The sequence below is a fragment of the Zalophus californianus genome, chromosome 3 (genome assembly GCF_009762305.2).
Source record: "Zalophus californianus isolate mZalCal1 chromosome 3, mZalCal1.pri.v2, whole genome shotgun sequence".
Lineage (NCBI taxonomy): Eukaryota > Metazoa > Chordata > Mammalia > Carnivora > Otariidae > Zalophus > Zalophus californianus.
In genome coordinates this window covers 39,057,777-39,075,280 of record NC_045597.1, presented here as the reverse complement: position 1 = coordinate 39,075,280, position 17,504 = coordinate 39,057,777, and the positions used below count along the sequence as shown (strand labels likewise).

The window sequence follows — 17,504 nt, the reverse complement described above, 5'->3', positions numbered from 1 at the left end:
GGAAAGAAACAAACCTGAACAAATATCCACTTCCATAAAAAATGAAGTAGCATTAAAGGGAAAATCAAACTATAAATATTAATATAGTCAGGAGTTTTTATTTGATATTTTTATGATTACTTATTACCCTAAAATCACAAAGAAATTGCAATTTCTACTTCCATAAAGAAAACCCAAAAGCTTTTACTTCCTATTAAAACCTAAGATTATTAACTTTAAAACGAGGCAATGGCAGAAGTAATAAAATTGTATAGGTATAGTTTTAAAAAAACTCTGCTTTTACCTAGACACTTCCACACAAATTAATGCATTTAATCCTTATAAACACCTTGATTGTATTTTTATCCCCATTTTACAAATGAAGAAACTAAGACTCAAAGTTATAGAACTTCTTAGTGGCAGGAATATCTAATATTCACCTTTAATGCCAAAATTCTGAGAATAAATGCTTATAAGGGTTATATGTAGGCAGGAATATTTGCAGTCCATATTTTAGTGGTAAAACAAAATTCTAGTTTTAATCAAAACAAGAAGTCTAAGGTATTGCTTTCCGAAACAAGTCCAAAAAATCATAACTAGTAGAGACTGTTACATTTATTAAACCACATTTTGACTGCATTGGCATGTAAAATGAACACATAATTAAGATATCTTGAACGAATGTTGACCAAAAATATAATCATTGGTTTCTTATTCATTTCAATGGCCCCATGTTGCTCCCCTACCCTTGGTTTTGCTAAATCAATAAGTATAATTTATTTAAGTCATGTGATTCTTAACCACAATACACCAAAATAAGTGCCCGTAATTATATCAAGGAGTGAGAATAACGATTTGTAAATAAGTAGAAAACCATTTACAACTAATGCATATTTGTTTTAACTTACCAAAAAAACACCATTGGAAAACAAGAGTAACTCTTTGTAAGCCCAGGCATTCAGTGCTATTCCCTCACCTAACAAGAACTCCAGGAAGACCCTATCTTTCCACGGCACAATTATTTGCAAGCAGAGTTAGTAACTAATCCTTTGTAATCCAATCTACCTGCTACACTGGATTAACCTTATCTCACCAATTTTAATTGTGACTCTCGCCTTCCCAAGACCGTCCAATTACTCTCCACTGTCCACTCCATAAACAAAACTTAATCTATGGAAAAACTGAATTCAACATTCACCATATATGACTTCCACTGTACATGGGCTTGTCCTCTGTCTTTACCTATTTTAACCCAGAAAAGTCCTCCATTTCTTCAAAATCCAGGAAATCCTCATCCTTTTCTTGAGGGTCTCTTTGGCCTTTCTATTCAAACTTATTCCTTCTATGAATATCTCCTGCTTTTTTTTTTTATTACATTTGTGGGTTTTATCTCTGTACTATCTTGAAACAGTGCCATTTATTGTGTCTTCTGCTACTAGAGGCAAACTTCTAGTAAGAAAGACAGAATCTTTTTTCACTTTTATATTCTCCCATTGCAGCTTAATATAACACTTTGCATACAGCAGGTGACCAACAAAATCTTGAAGAAAATAATAACATTTCCTCCTTCCTCTTTAGGGCTATTAATATTTAATGTAAGGAACATGACCGTATTTCATAACTCCCTTGCGATTTCTCCTTATGCATTGCTGGATGTGGGTGTATGTGTCTGAGCAATGCAATGGGAACAGGGTTAGTTTCTCCTGGCAAATCAATAGCTATAACTTCTTTCATGGTTGGTCTGAAAGAAATGGGCATGATTCCGACTTGGGTAGGAAATCTAAGAGGAAGAACTGCATTCTAAAATCCTATAATGTTAGAACTGGAAGACCTCGTCTGATCCAAGGACCTCATTTCACACAGCAACTAACAATGGGGAATACTTTCCTTTTAGAAGCTGGGAAAGCTTTTTGTTCAATATTTAGAGGAAGAAAAAAAATGTATCTTTTCAATCGATCAAAACTGAGGCAAATAATAATTAGGAGAAAAGTGTTCTTAAGCTCAGGGCTTTAGGCTTTTAAGGACTTGTAAAGACCTCAGAAAGTAGCGACCAGAGTAGAGCTGAAGGGAACATCTCTACTCATGTCTGGACCACACTCATTTTTAAGTCACCACGGCTCAGGTGCACTCAGGCTTCCTGTATCATCATTGTGCCTAAGGAGAGAATTCTTGTGTTGTAAGATGATGCACATGAAGTCAAAGATTCTTTTTTCTTTTTTAAAGATTTTATTTATTTATTTGAGAGAGAGAATGAGAGATACAGAGCACGAGAGGGAAGAGGGTCAGAGGGAGAAACAGACTCCCTGCTGAGCAGGGAGCCCGATGTGGGACTCGATCCCGGGACTCCAGGAGCATGGCCTGAGCTGAAGGCAGTCGCTCAACCAACTGAGCCACCCAGGCTCCCGAAGTCAAAGATTCTTAAGAATATTTTGTTTCACTTCTTAAAACACTCATCCCAAATTACATAAGGGGAATTACAATATATCACAAACTCCCCAAAATTTCATCTTCTTGTAAGTAGAGAACTTATAAGACCTTTTGTGTTGTACTTTTTTTTAAGAATCATATTTTACATTAACTGAAAGCTCAATCTGCCTTTTGGAAGTGAGAACGTTTCATACCCCCACAAGAAACCTGTATGCTTCACTGTTGATAGGAAGAGGACTCTGCCAAACGGTGAACTAATGAATTAGAATTTGGCAGCACTCCGTGCCTGATACAATTTAGTTCAAATTTATGAAATCTACTGCTTCCAGAAATCCACTTGTGCCTAAGGCCTCTCTGTACCTTTCAGAGTAAAAAGCACGACATTGCTAGACTTCTGATTTTACCTCATTGATGAAGAGAGAATTATGAACAATACATGTTTTCTAACCTAAATCTCTGAGCATTTCTTCAATTTTGCAACAACAGTAAGTCAGTTGAAATCAGCATCTCTTTGGGTAGATAACAGAGTATTTCTAAACCTCTGATTAAATCCCCTTAGACATGACACGCTTAAGCATCTCAAGAAAATGTCTGCTGCCTCAAAATAATTGACGCCCTTTTGGAAAGGAAGGAACATTAGCTTTGTTCAAAGGCACGTTGTCTGGTATTTGTACTCTTAAAACAAAACAGCGTCTTTTTTCCCCCCAACAGGATGAGAAAAATAAAGCCTTTTATCAATAAATATGAAAAAGGAATCATCATTAATGCTACTTTAAAACTCACTTTATTTGGGGAAACCTCTTTCAAAATCATACTCAAGAAATAAGAATGAGGAAGGTGAGAGAGTTTTACATTGTAAATATTTAGGAAGCATAAATCGAGCATGTTAATTAGAGAACTGAGGTTTAGATCTCAATGCAGCAGTGCGTTTTATCAAAATGCATATATGATTCCGTCTCTTCCTGTTGAAGTGGATGAGGTTATCTACCACCTTGGCCCCCGAACCTTGGTGTGGCATTCCAGATACTTCCGCAAATAACCTTAGTTAGTGTGCCCTAGACCTGCCCTGTGCCTCTTTCTCACCTCGGGACTTTATGATCCTCTCCCCTTATCCCGTGTGCCCAGGGGCACCTGCACGGCCCTAGGACTCAGGCCAAGCTCCTCTTTCTAAACCTTCTCTGACAGAGCTAGTTGTCCTTTCCACAATATTAAAAAAAAAAAAAAATTACAGCACTTCTCACAACATACTTAGCTTGTTTAAACATACTTTCTATTTGTAAAAATTGTGAGCTGTATGAGCTTCCCACCTATGAAAGCTGTGTCATTTTCATCCTTGTATACTTTGAAATACCTTACACATTTAAGGTATTCCATAGATGTTGATGAAGGTGATACAATTAAAAAAAAAAACTTTAATATCTATCCCTTTGCTTACCCAGAGGTTTCTTCTTTCTTTCTTTCTTTTTTTTTTTTTACAAGAGAACAAATCTACACCTTTATTTACTTTTCATTAAATTAAATCCTTGAGGGGTACAGCATCACACGGATTCTGTGGCCAATGGCTTTAGCAGGAAGGTTGCTTCGGAATTTGGCACAAACCGTGCCACTGTTTCCATGAGCACGAGTTACTTTTCCCCAGATTACTCTGGTTTTGTTTGGTTTGCCACCAGGAGTCACTGTGTTGTTCTTTGCTTTGTACACATAAGCACATCTCTTGCCTAGATAGAATTCCGTTTCATCTCGAGCATAAATACCTTCGATTATAAGAAGAGCTGTGTGCTCCCTCTGGTTCCAGAGACCCTGCTTATAGCCAGCAAAAATGGACTTGGACCACAGCCTTCCAGACATTATTTGGCGTTACAGGAGTCCTGTACCCAGCAGGCCTCCACAGGCTCCAAGATGGCAGAAAAAGCCAGAGGTTTCTTCTTTCTATGACACTTTTATCTACAGTTACTGGAGATTTACCATTTGCTGAAAAAATACATTTACACTATAATAGGCACTGATGAAAAATTTAGTCCACCCTGAAATAACTGAATTGCCAAAGGAAATCATTTTGTGTGAATGACAAAAGCAGTAGCAATCTCATTTGGCCTTGTTGTGACCTTAGAATTAAAGACACACAATAAACACACACATATACTTTGGCATCTTGCTGAAGGCATATATTGTTTTATGCAACTAATTTAAAAAGAACTGGTGCATTGAATTGAAACAAATGCAAAGAAGAAGAGAATAAAAATAAACAGAAACTTGAAATGACAAAAAGTTCTCCTCATATAAGATGTAAAGAGTAAATGTATAAAATAATCCACTGCCAGTTTAGAATATGCAAGAGATGCAACTAGTTTGGGTAACTTCTGCTGTATTAAGAAATGCTATCCTATGATTTCGTTTTACCTAATTTTCATTGCATTCTCTTAATGTGTCTTTTGTCAAAGGGGCTATGCTTTCTATACATGTGATTTTCAATTTTGTATTTTGGCATCCCTTCCCAGCTTATCAGATATTTCATGATTTCTCTCTAACTTGCCTTTTAAAACTCATCTCAGTTATTTTTTAGAAGCAAACTAAAACTGTGTGGACCTGTATGCAATAGGCCAGCAGGCCCAAGTAATTCCAGCATCACTTCTAAATCTTTCAAAAGTTTTTCAGAGATAGTTCAATGCTTCAGGCTTTACTAACATTTTAAAATCTGTTATAAGGCTTTGGTTAAGTAATTACTTGATATTACTGTATTAAAGGCTGGAGTGTGACAGAAGTATGGGAAGATTTCCAAATGGGAAAGAGAGAGGTGTAAAAAAACAATTCATTTATGTTGAAATTGGATTATAATCTTCATCATAAGTACCAAACGTATGGAAAGCAAATATTCTTGTATTTTTATAACAACGGAGCATATGCTAGATGCATGATGTGCTCCATTAGGTGATTTTATTTTTAAGCCATCTCCTCTTTACCTCCCAGGGGCAGTCCCCTTTTTCCTTCTGTATTTGCTGAGGAATTACTCGCTGTTGACAGAAGCTAGACACCCTAAAGGAAATATCCAGAATACTAAGAACTGTACAAAGAGGAGTAAAACAATGGACTCTGAAATAACCAACAAAAGGAAGCTGTTTTGTGGGAATAAAAAAAAGGCAATATCAAACTCATCTGCCTTTAAGTGTCTGAATTCTATCAGCAACTAAGAATCCAACTCAAATACTAATACGACTGGCAAACATGTGACTGTTTCAGAGCCTTTGGGCTTGCTCTTCTTACAGCCTGCAACATCCACTTCTCTGATTTTCATGTGGCTGGCCAACTTCATCCTGCAGGCGTCAGCTCCAATACCACATCATTAAGGAGACCAGCTTATATCGTATGTCCTTCCTCTCAATCCCTAACACATTTCTTCAGAATATTTAACGTTATCTGATATTATTTTTTTTATTTCTTTCTTTGCTTTAAAATAAGTTGCTTATCTTTTATGTTATCCCCTGTATCCTTGGTGCCTACATGAATGTCTGACATTTATAGAATATTAATTGATTGAAGAAACACACTCCTTTATGGGTATTAATAGATCTTAACGGCATCTTTATGTTTATCCTTGCCCTGACACTGCGTGTGTACATTATATATATATAATCACCTGGGCCACTTATCACTCTCTGGATTTATGTAATTTAAAAATCTCCTCTATTAAACTATTAAACAGCTGGGTTTTCTTTTATTTGTTTTTGAGATATTCGTATTTCAAAGATATAGAGACACTAAGTGCTCAAATAATATTATTTAAATGAATGAATGTAAATTACATTAACTGCAAGTTTAAGAATGATTATTTCTACTTTTCCCAGCAGCTTAAAGGATGTTCGGTCTTTTGAAAGTCTCTGAGATGGCACCTATATGATGACAGTGCTAGCCTACACTGTGAGTAAACTCTACTGACTCTCAAACCCATGTAAAATCATACAAAAGTGTTTACAATTCCAAATAATTTCTTTTATTGAATAGGAATTGGATAAGAAATAAAACATGCCATGTGAGATAATGAAGTAATATAACTATGAAGGTAGTCTGTTTTTCAGTGATAATATTTATTAAAGATATTTTGTTGGTGACCAGAGAAGGGCCCTTAGCAGAAGACAACTTTAAGAATAGCACATAAAGAGACCCAGATTTTTGTTAAAGTTTCAAACTTGAGTTTGAAACCTTAATGGGCATCATCATTTCTTTATTGCCAGCATAATTCTCTCAGTCTGGGCTCTGGCAGGGAAATCAGACAACTCTCACTGCAACCTGAGGGTTGACATTAATTAAAAACATAAAATCATAAAGCATCTGTGGTGGGTTTACATGCCAAATGAGATGAAGTGATTTTAAAAGTAAACTTCTTACAAAGGTAACTGAATGTCAGAATCTTATGCTTTTCTCTAAAATAAGGATAATTACCATGTCTTTCTGTAGTGCATCATATACACATTCTTATAATTGGCATAATTGGTATCACTAGACCTTTTAATGTTCCTAAGAGACAAGTTACAAGGATAAGGGTATCAGCGCTTATTTTAGGCCCAAAGAAAGTAAATACATCTGTTTCTTCATTTTGTTTCACACAGTTCAGCAGTGTCCCCCTATTTGCAGTTTCACTTTGTGAGGTCTCAGTTACCTGCAGTCAGCCGCAGTCCAGAAGCGGATGATCCTCTTTCTGATAAATCCTCAGAAGGGCAACGGCAGCCTAACACTACATCACAACGTCTGCGTTCATCTCATCATCTCACATTATCGCAAGTACTGTGAGTCCAGTACAATGAGATATTTTGAGAGAGAGATAGACCACATCCACACAGCTTTTATTACAGTAGATTGTTAAAATTATTCCCTTTTATTATCATTTTAATCTCTTACTGTGCTTAATTTATAAATTAAACTTTATCATAGGTAGGTATGTATAGGAAAAAACGTATAGAGAAAGTTGGGTACTGTCTGTGGTTTCAGGCATCCCCCGGGAGTCTTGGAACATATCCACCATGGATAAGAGGGGACTACTATATGAGCTAATGGAACAAAATGTCGATTAGTTTCCATAGCCTGGGCTCAAATGCTTATGTAGCAAATAGAGAGCAGGAATGAGAAGCACAGAATTTCTTTTTCAGTGTTTTTTATCCCAAAGGATGAAAGGCCCCAAAGCATGGATACAGAAAAATAGGGTTTTTTGTATAGCTTTTACCATTTATGAAATGTGGTAAGGGGCACTTGCCTTCTCTGGTGTTTTTACTATAGTTATCTCACCTTAGAAGCACTGAATGATGTAGACAAAAGATACACAGACTGCCATGTTGAAATTATACTACTAAATTTAGTTCCTATTAGCAAGAGGAAATAACCATCTGCCTGTAGTCCAAAATAGTATCACACTCAAAAAGAGAGAAAGAGAAAAAGTATCACTCTATTCATGGACAATGGGATAGACACCAGCCCAGTGACAGTAACTTTAATCTTCAGAAAAAAAAAAAAAAGAAAAGGAAATAGTATTACTCCTCTCTTGTGAATGAACAGACTGATGATCAGCAAAATAAGATGATTTCTCCAAGATCATACAACTGAAAATTGTTGAAAGGAAGGAAGGAAGGGATTTGAATGGGAGGATGTTAGAGAAGAAGGTCACCATGTAGGGTGATCAACTGTCTTGACTCATGGAGACGTGGGACTTTCAGCTAACCTGGCACAGTCATGAACAAAGGATGAGAGAGGGTCAACCTACATAAGGACATATGAACCATGCCAAGGAGTTTAGAATTTGTTCCAAAATAAGAGGTTTGCCACTGAAGTGTTTTAACACAGGAATAACACGACTTGACTTGAGTCCGGTGTGGTCCATCACATTTGGCACGCTATTGGCACACTGACCCTTCATAGAACTTGTGGAAATCAAATGGAATTTATAAAAAGAAAGTCAATAGGATGAGTTCTTGAACCTCAAGAAGGGAGGTCAGACTGCACCCCAGAAGGTGAAGGTAAAATGTTTTTGAAAGATAAAATATTCTTTTAGATTTGCAGTTTATTTGAACATTCCCATTTAAAACCTTTAAGATAACTGGAGAAATGACTGAGGAGACAGGAGGTGAATAACTTTTGGCCCAACAATTGGCAATGTATCTTCTTAGAGAATTAATTCATTCAGTAATTGAACTCTTTTTTTTAAGATTTATTTATTTATTTTGAGAGAGTGAGAATGAGAGAGAGAGAGAGAGAGAGAGAGAGCACATGAGAGTGGGGAGGGCCAGAGGGAGAAGCAGGTTTCTCGCTGAGCAGGGAGCCTGATGCGGGACTCGATCCCCGGACTTCAGGATCATGACCTGAGCCGAAGGCAGTCGCTTAACCAACTGAGCCACCCAGGCGCCCAGTAATTGAACTCTTGAAAACAAGTTCATTCCGGAAAAACATAAACCTCACATTGAAAAAAAAATGTATCACTTAGTGCAAACAAAACCAATAATATTGTAATAAATAAGTAAAGTTTGCAATCAAAATATTTTCTTTCTGTAAGAAAGAAGACTTTGCCTTTTTACTTTTTTCCTATTTTTAGCATAGTTGCTAGAACTTTGAGTCTCTTTGTACCTGTGCAAGGGAATCAAATCCTGATATGAACTTCTTTCTTATTTCTTCTATTGTCAAAGTACTGCAGCTCAGAGACATTCTGAAGAGCTTCTTCAGATGAGTATCACTGCCACCTGAGAAATTCTGACCCCTCTTAGGTTTTGTGATTCATTTCTTTTCAGACTTACAGGTTTCAAACAAACAAATCATCATCCACAACAGCACAAAATGCAGTCGAAACAAATACTGCAAAACTTTCCTGAGTTTCCTTTCCCGCAATAAAAAACCGTCTTCATATTTGTTTTGATTCAATTGCACATAGTCTAATGCTGTTCTTATCTTAGGGTTCAGGTTTTAAATATCATGATTCAAGACAAAATTCAGGCTGTGGCACCCTTTACATCACCTCACTTTCATCAGATATAAATTAGCATTTCACCTGAATCAGCTACTACAATATCCTGTGCCACGAGTGTCCTTCAGGATTCCTCTTAAGAAAGGATGCTTCTGCTCAGAGGCACCTAAGAGAACAATTTGTCCTACTGGGTCAGATTCTGGATTCCCTCTGAACATTCATGCAGTGCTGAGTACAATTGAATTCTCACACCCTTTGAATTAACGTGGTTAGGAGCTAGTTTGTGGAGCATGCAAGCAATTTGTCTAGTCACTTAGATATCTTAAGCATCTCTGGAATCCAAGTACCGTGGGAAAATGTATTTGAAATTTCAGATAATCTATCTGGAACAATGGTAGTAAATGATGTACGTAGAGAGATTGCTGGGAAGAGTACATTTTTGGGATGTTTTTCATCACACTTTCAGATCACAGTACAATTAATGGAATAAAATGATTTAACACTCTGGGTATCTAGAGGAAACCATTTCCAATCTCCTTCCTGATTGCAGAATGAGCCAGAATTGTTAGACAATTCTCTTTAATTTTACTTCAGCTATAAATTTCTGTTCAAATACAAGGAAACTCTCAGGGCAACAAAGAATATGCAAACAGACAAACCTCCTAGTTAATGAAATGCCTCCATGAGGATTGCAATCAATAACAGTATAATCTATGTTCCTAAATAAGAGTACAGCCTCGAAAGAGCGCAGGGCAGTGATGAATTATTCAGGAGGTCTTGCTTTGCTGCCATGCGGCTATTTCCACGCTCAGTGCTCTTCAGTGACAGAAACACCTGGCTCAGGACTCCCTGACTCCAGCCTCCCTGAATAGCCACATCTCTTTCTTCCTTCTTGTTCTCAACGTAATTTATCCACAGAGCCCAAGGCTTTGCAGCTTATCTGAGGGTAAGCTCCAAAGAGAGCCACTGAACTCCAAGAGGAGTAAGTCACTTTCCACAGGTCACAGGTCGACATGCAGAGCTATTATTTATGGTGGGGAACTGTTGACTGTAGAAAGTACCACTGACAGTGTATAGAAGCCTGGGACCTAATAAACACTTTAATTTCCAGGGACTGTCAGGCAGGGTTAATGTGAGCAGGGAGGGGGAATTGGTAGCTAATAGGGGAGAATAATAGAAAATGAAACTATTCCCCTTGCCAGATGTCTGTAATTTGTGCCTCTTCCGTTAGTTTCACAACTAGAGGAGACGTTGTAATAATAGCAACACCACAATTCCTCCAAGGATTACAGAGTTTTGCCCTTCTTTGGACTTCCTAAAGTGATAACTGTGATAGTCTATGTACAGTCAACAGTGTTTGGGAATTGGAGAGGGCCAAAACCTATTAGCTGGCCCAGCCCACAGTGTAAGCATTTTGTTCAAGTCAGCCTTCTTAAATGATCCTAGGAGTAGAGATTTTGCCACATCTTCTGGGAAGCAATTATAAAGCCAATAATTTTTAGTGTTATTAATTTTTCATATCCAGGCTAAATTTTCCTGGGCTCTATTCCTTCCATTTACTGATGCTCATTGGCTACCCTAAATCATGTGCATTTGCACAAAACTAACATTTGTAAATTATAACTTTTGATAAAATAGAAAGATACGACAGTCTCTTTCTCAGATTGAACTCTAGTTTGGAGTTCTCCTAAACTACAACAATTTCAAAATACATGTTAACTTTGAAAGCATCTGACTGTCTGAAAGCTTCTCTCTAGAACTTTAGTCTCAAAATTTCGGTTGCTGAAAGTGGACTAGATAGATGCTCTCAGGAATTTCTGTGTGAAATATTTTTATTAAAGTTCACATGCCAAAGACCACAAGCAGCGTTGGCTTCCACTTGCTGGACTCCTAACTCACAGAACAAGCATCAAAGGCCTTTCCTATCTGATCACCAGAAGAAATTGTTCACAGAAGGTCAGCAGTTTTTGACCTAGTTCCTGGCCTGCAGGACTCAGCAACAGAAAATAAAATTGGCCGGACTTCAATGCCCTCTTCTAAAACTCCCGGGTGAGGGGAGAAGATAAGGTGTTTCAGAGTCTTTCACATCTTTTTTCATGTCAGAGAGAAAGAAAAACTGACCAAGCACCCCCTTGACATGACTGTATTTGGTCATAATGTATTCAGGAAATAAAAGCTAACTAACTGTCCCAATATACAACCTGCACTATTCTAAACTAAGAAGATGGCACTCTGGTTTGAGGCCACTAAAAGAGAAAATCTTTCTTAAGTATGTCATTAAATTAAGTAGGGAAACGTAGAAGTTAACAAGGAAATATGGGCAAGATCCCGTCTGTGTATTTCCTAGTCTTTTATTGCTATCCATTTCTTCTGCATTCATATCATGATGCAGAGTAGCCAGGACAATTAATTAGTTATCATATATAAATAGTAACACTTTTAAGTTCCTGCATATGAAATCAGAGAAGTAACCAACTCTGAGCTTTCAAATGTTTCGTTACTGTAGCAACTCCGTGTGCATGAATAAGAATCAAAAGGAATCAAATATAAAGAAGCACACACAGGTCTGAGCCCTGATAAATAAAAATGTGAAAGACCACAACTCTCAATTAAAATTGCACTAATTGCTCATAATTTCTTTTTTGAATCAATCTGTTTTCTTATTTTAATATAATGGTATAAAAATCCATCTATATTCTTTTTAAAAATGGTATAGTGGTAGGAGCACTTAACATATCTACTCTCTTGACAGATTTACTCTAAGGGTATAGTATGGTATTGTTACCCATAGGCACAAAGTTATAGAAATCTGCTACACAACAACTGTTCATAAATTTATCTGTCCTCAGCAGATAGGAATCAAGCTACTCTCAAGTATATTATGTATTAAAAATATCTAAAGCCCAGATTTTAAAAATATGTAATATATAGGATCTTGAATAGTGCTTTCAGAAGATAGATCAGGTACTTTCATCTCATTTGTCAAACACAGTTATTAAAATTATCCTCTATGTGTGCTCTAACTTTTCTATCTTGAATTTGCTTCTCTGTCATTATATTCCTGCCATTTAAAATTTCAGTGCAGGTTTTCTGTAACAAGGTCACATCGAAAACATTAAGCTGCCTAACTTCAAATCATGTAACATTTCATTTTATCTTGTAAGAAGATATTCAAGCAGTAATTATAATTTCTGATTTTAGTTATTAATACGTCAAAGAAGATCAAGAAAAATTTATTTTTTATCCCAAAACTTGCTGTGTCAAGTAACCGAATTTAAACCCTGCATAATATTTTGCAAAGATGTATCGTCACTTATTTTTTTTTAAGATTTTATTTATTTGAGCATGAGAGAGAGTGGGGTGAAGAGTAGAGGTAGAAGCAGACTCCCCGCTGAGCGGAGACCCCCAATGCGAGACTCAATCCCGGGACTCCAGGATCATGACCTGAGCCGAAGGCAGACGCCTAACTCACTGAGCCACCCAAGCGCCCTATCGTCACTTACATTGAGGTGGCCAAACTGTACAGTTCCTTAAGGAATAATCGGTGCCTTACATTGTCATTTTTTTACGCATAGTCAGGAAAACTATCAATAAATAAGTCCAGATTTGTTTATTAGTACCCTGAAACCAGGCCATTACAGTAAAGAGAAGTATGACAGCCTACAGGAATTTTGAAGTAAAAGATAAAAGGGGTTTCTGAAGTTTGTGAAGGGAATAAATGACACTATTTTTCCCTTACCTTACTGTAAAAAATTAATTAGCTGAAAGCTTAAAGGATTTAGTTTTTAAAAAGTTATTAATCCACTCAAACATAATCATGTACTTTGATATCTTCTAGTCATTGCCCAAATGCATGTCCATTTGCACATCATGAAATTATAATACATCTCCAAGTTAATTTTCTGCTGTTCTCATTTTGTCTATAAACATTTTTATACTTGTTATGTCTGCCCCTTATAACAGCACAGATCTATAAATACTATCAGTTAAAATGTCTGGAAATATATAATGTGTCTATATAGAAAAATACTAAGATCAACAAGAGTCTTAAGAAGAACTAACATTTGACTCCAGCTGTCAAATTTCCACTGCCTTCCAAGATGGGCCCTCTGCTCTGGTGGCCCTTTTCCCATTGTCACATGGGCAGAGCTCCTTGTTTTTCCCCTTCAGGCCTTTGACCAGATTGTGTCTTCCTCTCCTCATCCTGGTCTCAGTTTATTTCTTAACTCCTCAGATCTCTTACCATGCTTTATACATAGGAACTTCTGCCTCCCTTGCTCTACCCAGTCACTTTCTACCTCCTTACTCTGTTGCATGTTCCTGTGACACTAACCCTGTGAAAATTATCTTACAAATGAATTTATTTACCTGTCACCTATCCCCCTTAGTGAAAGCCCAATCAAGCAGAGACCTTGACACTTTGACCACAGCTATACAGCATCTGAAACAGGGCCCTAGCAAAGTGTAGGTGCTTGATAATGTGAGTTGAAAAACAATATGTGAAAGAATAAATGAAAAAAACCCTAAAAATCACATGTAATCCTATCACTCAGAAATAAACTCTGTTAATTCTTTTGGTATTATTTATTTCCCTCATTCCATTTGTTTCATTAGGGAACTATGATAATAAATAAAATAGTTTATTTTTTTATTTTTTTAAAGATTTTATTTATTTATTCATGAGAGACAGAGACAGACAGAGAGAGAGGCAGAGGGAGAAGCAGGCTCCCAAGGAGCAGGGAACCCGATGTGGGACCCGATCCCAGGAGTCTGGGATCATGACCTGAGCCGAAGGCAGACGCTTAACCATCTGAGCCACCCAGGCGCCCAATAAATAAAATAGTTTAATCTAGTTAAATAGTGAAACATAAATGTGGTTATACATGAAAAAATAAATATAATTATTTTTACAAAGTAAAATCATACCATAAATATTGTTTTGTAACCTGCTATTTTTATTTATCCATAATACGTTAATAAAAATTTCAGCATGACATTAAATTCATAGCTGAATTTTATGGCTGCAGAATATACCATTATGTATTTTACAACAGGAATAATTAATATTTCATGGGTGCTTATTGCACTATGATCTGAGTTAAAAACCTTACATTAATTACTTCATCTATGTTCTCAGTAAGTCTGATACTATTCTGTTTTATGAATTGTCAAGACTACCTTAAAATTAAATGGCAGAGTTGAGATTGAACCCTGTTCAAAGAGAGCGTTTTATTCTATCATCTATCTATCTATCTATCTATCTATTTATCTATCTATCTAGACATCCAACCATCTAGCCATCCATCCATCTAGCCATCCCTGCCAGGAAAAAGAAAGTTATTCTAATTTGTATTGCCATCAGCCCTTTCAGAGAATGTCTGTTTTTTGGAATCTAAGTCAATTTTGGATACTTCATTGTGTACTTTTGACAGGTGGATAAGCATTAATTATTATCTTAGCTTTTTAATAAAATTTTATTTCTTAGTAAATTTGAATAATTTTCCAAGATGTTTTGGCATTTGCATTTTTTCATTACTGTAATAAATCTTATTTGAAGACTTGATTTGTTGATTTGTGATTACTTCTTAACAACTTATTACATTCTGTTAATTAGAAGCTCCATAATTCTACCTATTTTGCAGACTTTATATATATATATATATATATATATATATAGCAAGTAATGGCTTAACCCATACTTAAGCCAGTATGATTAATTAGGCTTTCTGAATCTGTTTCTTCTTGAGTAGAAAATGCTGTAGCATGGGGTCAGTTTGAATGGTTAAGATCAGGGGCTTTAAAATGGCTTCCTCTCGATTTTCCTATCAGCATGGCCTCTGCTGACCACTCCGTGTACAATAATTTTCACATTAGCCATAACTCACTGGCCCTTTATACTTCTTTAATTCACCTTTGACCTTTATGAGCATGTGACATACACTAAAGTATTTGTTTTTCTCTTCTATCAGATACAGATAAGTGCCATGAGTACAGAGTCTTAGTTTGCTAGTTCTATACCCTCCACCTGTGATACATAGGGATTAGGCATCCAAAAGATGACTACCTAGAGCAGGAGGCTAAGAGAATAAAGTGATTCATGGCATTCATGGCATCCCTTTGAAATGAAAGCCTACTTTCTCTATACTACATAATCTGGAACAAGTCACTTAACCTGTTTGAAAATTTAATTTCATATTATACAAAATGTAGACATTTAGGTAGGTACCTAAACTATGAGTGTAATGAGTTTATATAAATTATTTGGTTAGTACATTGTTAAAACAAACCAAAGTTTGGTAACACAACATAATTGATATTTTTTGGCAAATGGAAGTGTCTACTTATTTTATTAGACTCATATACAAAGCGTGCCTAATAAGAACTTTCAAGGATTTTGAGTTTGTTTTGTTTTGATTGTTTTGTTGTGTTTTTTAATTCTGTGCTATCTTATTATAATGGTAATAGGAGAAATAAAGTTCCTTTTCTCTATCAGGATAAAAAAATACATAATGTTGCAATGAGTGGTCCAAGTCCATGTTTATCTCTGACTGCATTTCTGCCCAATAGACCACAACTTTACACTTATTTCCATTATCTGGAAAATATCTTTTCTTTGGTAAACTAACTAGAAAAGATCCTTGCATAACATTAACAATCACATATTTTATAAAATAATCACTGAAAAATAAAAGTTCTTAACACTATGTCATTAGTGATTAATACAAGTTTCTTGCCTTTGAACAATACTGCTCCTTATTCTACTTCAAAGTAATAAATCCATAGGAATTTATTATGGTTTTTTAAGACTTTGTCCTATCTAAGTGTAAAGTATTTAGGTTATGTTATTTAACTTTAAAAGGGACCATGTGTATCATTAGGGAGCATAATGAAATGGCTGAGAGCAGAGAGAATCTGTGGCCAGACTATATAAGTTTTAATCTGCTTCTACTACTTAATAACTGCATAGCTCTCAGCAAATTACTTAAACCCTCTGGGGTTCTATTTCCCTTTTTATAAAATGATAAGGATAATAACTATATTTACTTCATAGTGTGAGTGTGAGGATTTAAGATGTTAATATAAAAACAATAAGGACAGTACCTGATTTTGGTAAGGACTGTATCATATAATTCTCTAGTACATAAAGTCATATTTATTGTTTCATAAGGAGAAAAGCCACTCTTCATCAAGCTTTCACTTAACCATGGAAAAGCTTTTGATGTAACCTTCTAACTCATTTGGTTTAAGTCAATATCTTTTTCTTTACAAGAGTTGACATTCCCCTGTGACAGGAAAATCAACATTTTGAGTCACTTGCTTTAAATAACAGACTCAGGCCCAGCTTTGGCATCTATCCATTTCCAATTCGTTTTCAAAAGCCTTTTAAATATTTTTAAGCCCCATTCCATCTAAATATTGGGGCATTTCAGGGCACCTGGCTGGCTCAGTCAGAATAGTGTGCGACTCTTGATCTTGGGGTCATGAGTTCAAGCCCCATGTTGTATGTAGAGATTACTAAAAAAAAATAAACTTAAAAAAATGTGAGAGAAAAATGTAAATATTGGAACATTTCTTCTTTTCCTTTTCTTCATGACTATGCCATAATAATAGTTATTGCGCTCTGACCAAACTTAGAACAGATAGCTATCTGGAATTATGTTCATAATCCAATTTATTATCAAATGTATTAAAATTAGTGTATAGAGGGATTTAGATTTACATGAAATAGTCAGAAATGAAGCTTCTCCTAATACACCCAAGGAAAAATAAAAGGAGTCAGAGCTGTCTTCGGGAACTTGAGGTCACATCCTTATTATTTCATGCAGAAACAAATTGTTTGCTTTACAGCAACAGATAACAAAAGCCCATATTAAAAATGACAAATACAATGCTGGGAGAGAAGAAAACCTACTGATAAAGGCAACCATGTTGTAGACAACTTCTCTAGAAAATCACTTGTTATCCAAAGCAGGTGGCAATCCGTATTCACATTTATGACAAGTTGTGACAAAACCTTTATTCTTGCAGCCTTCTTCTAATGTAAAATATCTGATTTGAAAATGATTTCAATATATAATCTCTCAGCTAAGCCTTGGCATCATATCACCATCTTATATTGCTATAGTTCAAGAACATTGATTCTAAAGGCTGATACAGA

General features: G+C 35.9%; 2 protein-coding genes across 12 annotated transcripts in view; both read right to left on the bottom strand.

The window, feature by feature from the left end:
* PCDH9 (protocadherin 9) overlaps nucleotides 1-17,504 on the bottom strand; it is a 918,360-nt gene that overhangs the window by 839,748 nt on the left and 61,108 nt on the right. The window lies entirely within an intron of this gene.
* LOC113919372 (60S ribosomal protein L35a-like) lies at nucleotides 3,922-4,254 on the bottom strand. Its single transcript, XM_035726494.1, has one exon. The coding sequence runs from the start codon at nucleotides 4,252-4,254 to the stop codon at nucleotides 3,922-3,924; it is 333 nt and encodes a 110-aa protein (XP_035582387.1).